This window comes from Sitophilus oryzae, unplaced genomic scaffold (assembly GCF_002938485.1).
Source record: "Sitophilus oryzae breed Bouriz unplaced genomic scaffold, Soryzae_2.0 scaffold_1387_pilon_pilon, whole genome shotgun sequence".
NCBI classification, from domain to species: domain Eukaryota; kingdom Metazoa; phylum Arthropoda; class Insecta; order Coleoptera; family Curculionidae; genus Sitophilus; species Sitophilus oryzae.
In genome coordinates, this window is record NW_022146045.1 from 795894 (window position 1) to 805086 (window position 9193).

The window sequence follows — 9193 nt, forward strand, 5'->3', positions numbered from 1 at the left end:
CTTTATGAAAAATAAATCCCAATAGGTATCCCCAAATATTTTTATTCTCAAATAAAAAAAGATATTTAAATCTAATAAAAGAAGTATTTATTATAACAATATACAAGACAATAGTTTTAATTTCTTAAAGCATAGGAATGAAAATATACATTAAATTAATACTATAATAGATTTCCTGTTTCAAAATCAGCCCTTAATTTATTTTAGTCACTTAGAAGATCATCATCCAAGTTGATATCCTATAAGAAATCATATCTCTATGTTGAATAAAATAAGAATAATTATCGAAAACTCACCGTAGTATCAATGTTATCGTCTAAGTTGACGCCCTCTAGATCTAAATCAATGTCGTCGTCGTCATCTTGTAACGATCCTGCGCTTGTTATGGGTAGCCTACAATTCATCAAATTTAAGAACATAATTTGTAAATAGATAGAGTAAGTATATTTAAAATATGTACTTGTATTTACTATATTTACTAAATCTATTTACTATCCCAGGAAACCAAAGACATCTAAATCGGTAGACAGAACACTCATAAAACTCAATTTTTTATGGTGCGTTTAGACTTGATCACGCACGAGCTGAGCGTGCGCGCACGGCATTCATTCGCGCTCGCGGCTCCGTTTAAATTAAAAACATATTTTTCGATGAATGAAGTGATCCACTTGTGCGCGCACAGCAGGGTTGTGTTGATGAAAATAATGGACGACCAAGAAATAGTCGCGGCTGCATTCATTGTTATGCACAGCTTAATTATTAAAAAAGAAGAAAAATCTAAAACATCGTCGCTGGTGGCAAACCCAAATTTTTAGAAGTCGACATAATTTATTAAACAACTTAGTGTCTGAGGAGGGCTATGATCAATTCAAAAACTTTACAAGAATGACCAGGCCCGACTTTGAATATTTGCTAAATTTTATAACGCCAAAAAATTACGAAAAAAGATACAAATTTTAGAATAGCAATATGAATGATCCCAGAAGTCTTTTCATTTTTTTCTGCTTCATTAATATCCACATGTTCAATATTAATTTTATTTACGGTCTTGCCATGCGTCATTTTTTTGAATTTTGAATAATATGAAGAATGTTTAACATCCCATAATATCGGCAACTTTTCATATTATAGCTTGAATTAATAATAACGAAGATTCATTGGTCTACTCCACAATTTTAAAAAGAAAACGAAAAAAATCACAGACGCACGCACGCATGCAGACAAAACAAATTGCCGGTGCATACTGAGCGTTCGCGCACACATAAAATCCCTTTGAGCACAGACCAAAAACCGACACCAGACGGCTCACGTTCGCAGCTGCTCGCGCACAGGCAAATTCAGAGTGAGCGTGCGCGCACAGCCGTTTACACTTGAGCATTTGCGAAGGATCAGTGCGTGCGTACCCAAGTCTAAACGCACCATTAGAATCATACATGGTTTGACACTTTTATGAGAAAAGAGATGGGTTCATAAATATGACAACACGGTTGAGTTTCGTCTATCTTTCTGTCATTTGGTTCTATCAGTGGCGTGATGTTTTTTTTTATCAAAAACTGATAAATTTTATCAAAAATTGATTGGGTTTGGTTTGGTTTGGACCTCAGACCAATTTTCAATTATAACTAGTTTTGCCTGAGGTCTAACTGAGGGTAACTCTAATTTCACAGTCGAAAGCGCCAACAAATAAGAAAATATACGTATTTTTGTCACAATCTACTTATAATTAAAAGTATCTAGATACGCTACTGTAAGCATGGCGCTAAAGGTAAAAAAACGTAATGACACTTACCGCCGAAATATCAATTCTCCCGGGTTAGAATAATCCACCTTTTTACAAACTACGCGCTGGCGAACCATCGTAGATAGTTAAAAACTACTTTAAATAGTTTTCTTTGCAATAAACACTAATATAATTATTAGAAAGTTGTTCAAAAGCTGCAAAAACTTTCAACTACCGCAGAAAACTCACAACCGCGCGCTGTCAAATATAAGTTGTATGAAAACAAATAATGAAAACTTCAAATGTCAGCGTAATTCCTACAGATTTCGACAATTTCGTAGTAAAGATCAATCCGCAGCGATGCCGCTAGTTGTCATTGTAATTTCCCTAATATAATTTAATTAGAAAACTAAAAATAATTTCAAAGGTATAATCCTGGCACAATCTATGTATAATAATCAAAGTTATATACCTATACAAATATTTAGTTTAACGTTTCTATAGGTGCCCAAAAAACATTAATAACAATAATAACATTTGGAACTCGAACCGTATTCTATCACATACCGCGTAAATCTGTTATCATCGATTTTTGCGGAACCGAATTCGTGATCGCGATAAAATCTAAATTGTTTTGTCTCCCTTTATTTAGATGTCTTTGCAGGAAACCCTTTACACTGCATAACTATTTTACAGTCTCAAAGGGTATATATTATATAGGAACTTTAGTTAGGTAATTTTGTGACAGATATACATAATAATATAGTATTAAATAAATACCTGGTCGTCGGTCGAATTATATTTTGAGGCTGCGTCACAGACGAGCCTGGAACAGCAGCGTGCGACGAACCCTGACCTTGAAACTCGGCGATTACGTTCCTTTCATGGTTTGGAGTGATTTGATTGGCCTGAGATGCGGGAACCAGGTTTGTTTGGCCTTCCATATATCTTTGAGCGAGAATCGCCTCAGACAGACCTATAATTTCTCTGTAATTATCCGTTATGGAATTTTTGTTATTTACATTTACCTGGAAATAGATTTTCATAAGTTTTGGGGTCAGCTAAACTTTGACTGGCTTTTTCATTTGTTGCGGATAATTTTTCTTTCCATAGCTGGACCACATCTGATACTTTATCGGGTAGGTACGATCTTAAAAAAGTATATAGAAATATATAGAACCTCTAAATTGTTCTTATTCTATTTAAAAGAAACTAATTTAAGCCTAGTTGACACGGTCGAAGTGTACTTTATTGGTACGATCCAAACAGCGTCCAGGTGAGACGCGCTCAGCATCCAAGTGTATTTGAGCCAAGTACACTTTGACCGTATCAAGCAGGCTTTAGAAAAAAAAAACATTTTTATTAAAATATTTACTATATTAATATTTGTATTTCCAATTGCGAAAACGATAAAAAAATTGAGAACATACAAAAAAATTTCACTTTAGTTCTGTTTCTAAAAGAAAAGCAATATACAGGGTGTTCAATTTGAAAAAAGATAAATTTTCTTTATTTTAAAAAAAGAACAGTCACTTCCTGAAGGTTTTCGCGCATATTTATTTATCGTACACCCGTATGATGGTGAAAAGTAGAATTAGATTACCATTATGTTATTGTAATAAATATAAAAGTTATGCAAATCAAATATCTTTATATTATTCATAAAAAAAGAGGAAAGTTCAACTCATCTCTTATTCTATTCTCGTGAGAATATCAATGTAAAATCAACTTTGTTATTTTTACCTTGCAAAGAAAGCTGCTTCAGGCAATCTTCCTGTGTTAATTAATATATCAAGACATTTCTGCAAGTCTCCCACCAAGAGATAAGAAAGGAAAGACAAGTTGTGCTTTTCCTGTTCTTGGGTCGTCTCGGCTAAAGTTTTTACTAAGTGTTCGTCTCCAGAACTGGTAGCTAGAAGTAGTAGGCCACCATAGTCTTGGGCCTTCAGCATACATTCCTTTGCTTTAAAAGAAAACGTTTATATGGTTTATGACATAGTGTGATCTATAATATTAATATATATATCACTAAAAATTAGATTATCCTCATTTTAAATTGGATATTATATTTTTAAAAGAAATAATTATTTATGGATTTTCATTCATAATAAGTAGCTATTCGGGTGAGGGTACAATTTAGTCACAGATTAAGTATACTATATGTATACAGATAAAAATCTTATCCCTAATTCGTGGTACGAAATGTTTTTTATGACGATGTGCAAATGAGTAAAATTTCCTGTGCGCAAAAATAAACTCGCGTAAATAACAATAAACAGCGTAATAGAGAGATATCGCTAAACCGAATAGCGTGCCTGGACGTTAATAAGGTCAGGTGTTATTTCCTTTACGTGAGGTGGTATTAACTCTCTTCATTTATAGTTATCGGATCGGAAAAAATTCGGTTCGCGTTGCGTCCGCTATTTAAACTTAACCTAACTTTGAATTTAAAACTTTGAAATTGTTTTGTTTACTAGGTATTTTAAAATTAAAGGGCTAAAGTGCTTATTTCCAGTGCTTTTAAGGCAGGCGGCCACTGCGAGCGCAACTAAACTAAGCTAAGAATATGAAAACAAACGGTAACTAAATGAAAATAAGTTTCATCGGCCACTGGGAACGATTTTCGCTCAGTAGTCAGTTAAGTTAGCTGCGTTTTCGTATTGTGTCTATTATAGAACTAATCGCTGCGAAAACTTCGCTGGAACCTGTCACGATCACGAATTAAAATGAGCGAAACTAAACTACGATTTGAATCTTCATTAATATATTTTCGTTTAGTTTCGCTCGAGTGGCCGAGTCCCTAAATAGTCGAGTGGCCCTTACTCCCTAAATATATGTTATTTTATTACATTCACGGCACTAAAATTCTAATAATGCTTCTATAGACTTACCCAACTGTAAATTATTGGTACTCGATGCCAGTTCTCCTAACTGGCTCCATTTTTGCGGATTATTAGCCTCAATAGCCAACGCCCTGGCCATATTCAAATCTTCCAGTGCAATAGCCAGTTCAAATTTATGTTCTGGATCGGTAGAAACGGCAAGCGCTTGTTGTTTAAAGCCCTGCTTCTCTAAGAAATGTGCGACGCGAGTTCTATGCTCCTTTGGTATAGAGGGCAGCACTCTATCAGCTGTGGCAAAGTCTCGGCGCATTACCGCAGTTTGATATTCAAGTACCTATGGTAATATTAAAATACTTTAAACACAGCAAACAGAAGTATTTGGTTTCACTTACTGATAATAACAGGTGGTAGCTAACCACACCTAATTCCTTATCAGCTAAATATAAACGGTCATCTTTTGGTACATAACCGAGAACATATAGTGGTCTGTCTAGATGAGCTATGGTCACTAATTCACCGCCAACAAAATAATTGATGCGGTTTACTGCATTAGTATAAATAAAACAGTCTCCTACCCACAATCCAGTTTTAACACTTTCATTCACCTAAATATGTAACACGTATAACTAAGGCCATCTATATCAGAAAAATAATTTACCTCTCCTAAAACATCGAAGGCTGATTCGACACCATCTTCGGCCACTTCATCATTATCCCTCGCTTTTTGTACCTGATCAGCATCATATGATAAAATATAGTAACTATCTTCTTCTGCCAAGCATACGAGTTTTCCACTAAAGTCAATATAAATCAACTTTAAAAATTAACTAAATCTACATTATATTAAACTGACCTATCTGACCAATAGACTGCTCTAGGTTGTATTTCAATTCTTCTGATAAGTTCCAATGTATCCCAATCATAAAAACTCAGTCCTGCTGCAGATCTGACACCTAATAAGTATCCACCAAATATTCCCTCGGCAGATGAATCAGATTTAAATTGTTTTTTCTCTTTGAAATTCTTGAAAATCTTAATGGATGATCCTGATTCTCTAATAGCATATTCACTTGAATCTTGGGCCCATACAAATTCCTGTGCACTACCAAATGCTTTATTTCTTAGAGCCATGGCAGTATAAATTATGTACTCCCCATCTCCACACACAACAACAAATCTGCCATTAGGATTATGTTGTATAGTTTGTGGATAAATTTCACAAGCACCCATATCTTTAGTGGCTACCGGAAGCCTCTCCCCATCTCTAATTTCAGCTCCTATCACAAACAGCTTTATTTATATCATAAATCTCAATTTTATCTACAAACCTTCAGGCAAAGCTTTAAGATTTGCTTGTTGAAGTTCACAATGTTTAGCCCAAATTATTTTTCCACCACTAGCATCCATACTTACAGCTGGTTCTTCCCTACCAACCTTAACCATTATACTTCCTGTAAATAAACTTTCCACTAGTAACTGATTATATTATCATAATATGTCACATACCTTCATCATATGCAATAGCTACATTATTTGATCCTTTCAGGCAAGTTATAGCCCAAACTCTTTCAAATCCATAATTAAGACTGCTTTCCAAACGATGTGTATTGGCATGCCATACCCGAACAGTGCCATCTTCACCACCTGTTCAGTAAAAAATATAATAAACATGATCATCATAAATAAATCTACAAACCTGTAAGAACAACAGGTAACTCTGGATGAAAACAAACAGCTGTAACATTCTGTCCGTGACCCTCTAACGTTTGAACACAAGTCTTGTTCTGATAATCCCAAATTTTCACTAATCTATCATCAGCTCCAGAAATTAGATATGGTTTATCACCTCCGTGATAGTAATCAACACAATTTACCCCCTTTTCATGCCCTTCAAGTGTAAAGTTGGCTGTAGGTGATCCTGAAAGATACAGTTCGACATAATAGATTCAAACAGCAAGTCACTATAAAATATTCCAATTACCTACCTAATTGCCATACTTTCAAAGTTCTATCTAATGAAGCACTGGCAAATGTATTATTATCCTTTGGGTTTATGGCTATTTGCATGATATAATGAATGTGGCCCTCAAAAACTTGTTGACATGACCAAGACTTTTCCCAGTTCCATAATTTAATGTTCATATCATCTAAAAATGCAATAGCAAATTGTCAATTCCATAAATTGTATCCATGTACCTATTATTTCATCATCTACTACTTACCACTGCCTGTTAAAATATAGGGCTGTGTTGGATGAATAACAATAGATCTAACATAATCTGAATGTGCCTCGAATTTATGTACACGCTCTAATGTGTTATAATTGAATACTCGTATGCACATATCATCCGATCCACTAACAATCCAATTTTTTCGGGGTACAAATTTAGCAGCTCTGACTGGCACATCACATACCTCAAATGTTTTAAGACACTGCTGATTTTCATGATTAAAAACGTTAATAATACCACTATACAATGAACACAACATCCATGGCTCTGTTGGATGTAAATCTACACATTTTACTCTTTCTGAGCGAGCTGTTAGTTTTCTCTTTATATCTAGTCCTAGCGGCTGAAATATAAAAAACCCTGTAAGAGACATGAAACAAACTTAATGGTTTATAATCTTACCATCGTTAAAAATTATTAATACCGCCCAAGTTTAGATGTTAAAGCGGTTTTACAAATAAATTTGACACGATTTCATAAACACATCAGCAAGTTGTCAAAATTTTTTTGAACATAACCCTAAAGAAAAATACTGTGACGTGGATGTTGCCAACTTAGTAAAAAATATAAAAAAGTCTTGATCATATATTAAATTTTCATATATAAATTAGTAATTAAAACTTAGAAAAAATAGGTATGCAACTAAAAATACACTACACACTTATTTTTCAAATCTAGAAATCTCTTCCACATATAAAATACATATAGGTACATATTTTTTACCAAACTGGCTTTCAATTTTAAGCTTATTAACGGGAAATCAAGTGAAACATAATCAACATAAAAAAACATAATATATCTTTTATATGTATATTTAAAAATATCAACAACTAAGAGAAAAGAAAAATCTTAATCAAATAATTGCAAATTATCAAATTTTTCAGTATCATAAAAATGCGCTTTAACTTGGCGACCACCAAAAAATCGTCCATTAAGATCAACAACAGCTTTAATGGCACTTTCAATTCTCTGGAACTCAACAAATATCCTCACTGCCTCTTCAGGAATGTCAGTAGTAATTTCATGTATTATAACACTTGTAACTGGACCATATTTTGTGTTACATTCATCTTTAACTTCAGGTTCCAGATCATCATCAACTTCCCCAGGTCCAACCATATTTTTGAGTAAAACCACCTAATAAAACCGTTTCAATTACCTATAATATAAAAGAAATAATAGTAATTATGTTTAGTACATACCTTGCTAGGATTCTTCATAATTTCTGTTATAGGAGGCTCTTTTTGGAGGCTATCAATTGGAGGTGGAGGAGGCATAATATCTTTTTCATGAACAATTCTACCGCCTCTCTTAGATGTTTTTTCCACCTGAAGTGCACTCGACATACCCTGTTCCATTCTACCAAGACCCTGTCCTTCTTTAAATCCATATCTGAAAAATGTCACATGATCATTATTAATATCAAAAAACCATTTGTATTGCATTAAGTACATACCTTGCCATAATTTTAGCAGCTACGGAACCTCCATAACTACTGGGCTGTGGCTTATTGGGCATTATAGGTACAGGATCTGGCGTTGATTCTTGCAAACTAGGCGGTGGAGCTATTGCAACACCACCGGATGGTCTAGAGATCTTTGGCCTTTCCTCTTCTTCTTCGTCATCTGCCCAACGACCTAATAAAATTTAAAATTTACCAATGCATCTATCAATACCTATATACCTTAAGAGAACAAATATTTCTTTACCAGCAAAGCCACTACTGATTGGAGGTTGACTCATTTGTGGTGCTAACTGCATTGGTGCTACATGAGGAGGAGTGTCATCTGGATCACTAAACCTGCTTTTACGCTTTCTGTCTTTCCTTTTGTCATTGTCCCTGTCTCTATCCCGATCTCGATCTCGGTCTCTATCACGGTCCCTATCTCTATCTCTGTTATCTCGTAGCTCTTTTACAACTTTTTCATATTCATTAGGCCATAGAGGATCGTATTCATCGATAACTTTCCAATCAAATTCGCTGCCATATATTCCTCCACTTAGGATTGGTAACCTATTATCGGATCTTGTAAACGGGAGAATTTCATCGTCGTCCCGTTTACTTTTGAGGTCTATAACCGGAGCGAGACTAGCTTTCCTAGCTGCTTCACGTTTCGGTTGGGTAATTGTGGCTTTCTTGAGTTGTAATTGGGACTGCAGCAATTTTATACCTGAAGACCAGCCCTGAACCTTTTCTGAAGCTGTTGTCTTAACATCATAGTCATCATAAAGTGACATATTGTACCTATGTGTAAGAACTTTTGGTAAACTTTTTTATTATTTATAAATTAAAAACACTATTTTAATAGATGCAAAATCCATTTATTAACAAAACGCCAAAACAAGAGGCCATCAAGAGGCCAAGGCCAAAACTGTCAAAAAAGAAAAAAGTTCAAAAA

General features: G+C 34.5%; 2 protein-coding genes across 2 annotated transcripts; both read right to left on the reverse strand.

Annotated features, from left to right (window-relative positions):
- Positions 1 to 64: 64 nt before the first annotated feature.
- On the reverse strand, positions 65 to 7314 carry LOC115875460 (coatomer subunit beta'). The gene is made up of 15 exons (XM_030890927.1): positions 7197 to 7314; positions 6786 to 7137; positions 6549 to 6710; positions 6260 to 6481; positions 6070 to 6207; positions 5892 to 6014; positions 5417 to 5840; positions 5222 to 5357; positions 4956 to 5168; positions 4612 to 4897; positions 3464 to 3683; positions 2749 to 2870; positions 2501 to 2696; positions 297 to 393; positions 65 to 239 (listed from the first exon to the last, which is right to left on the reverse strand). Exons 1-15 carry the CDS (start codon positions 7197 to 7199, stop codon positions 204 to 206), a joined length of 2730 nt encoding a protein of 909 aa, XP_030746787.1. The 5' UTR covers positions 7200 to 7314; the 3' UTR covers positions 65 to 203.
- Positions 7315 to 7593: 279 nt separating this feature from the next.
- On the reverse strand, positions 7594 to 9181 carry LOC115875462 (splicing factor 45). Its single transcript, XM_030890930.1, has 4 exons — positions 8504 to 9181; positions 8251 to 8431; positions 7997 to 8186; positions 7594 to 7931 (listed from the first exon to the last, which is right to left on the reverse strand). Exons 1-4 carry the CDS (start codon positions 9030 to 9032, stop codon positions 7644 to 7646), a joined length of 1188 nt encoding a protein of 395 aa, XP_030746790.1. The 5' UTR covers positions 9033 to 9181; the 3' UTR covers positions 7594 to 7643.
- Between the last annotated feature and the right edge of the window lie 12 nt (positions 9182 to 9193).

What these genes read in the sequence shown, in the direction of transcription:
- LOC115875460 (XM_030890927.1), bottom strand. An exon ending in TTTGAAAGTATGGCAATTAG is followed by an intron (nt 6,482 to 6,548) that starts GTAGGTAATTGG and finishes TGTATCTTTCAG; the next exon opens with GATCACCTACAGCCAACTTT. An exon ending in GCAGTCTATTGGTCAGATAG is followed by an intron (nt 5,358 to 5,416) that starts GTCAGTTTAATA and finishes TATTGACTTTAG; the next exon opens with TGGAAAACTCGTATGCTTGG.
- LOC115875462 (XM_030890930.1), bottom strand. Translation starts at nt 9,032, where the DNA reads ATGTCACTTTATGATGACTATGATGTTAAGACAACAGCTTCAGAAAAG. An exon ending in AATCAGTAGTGGCTTTGCTG is followed by an intron (nt 8,432 to 8,503) that starts GTAAAGAAATAT and finishes AAATTTTATTAG; the next exon opens with GTCGTTGGGCAGATGACGAA. An exon ending in TTATGAAGAATCCTAGCAAG is followed by an intron (nt 7,932 to 7,996) that starts GTATGTACTAAA and finishes CGGTTTTATTAG; the next exon opens with GTGGTTTTACTCAAAAATAT.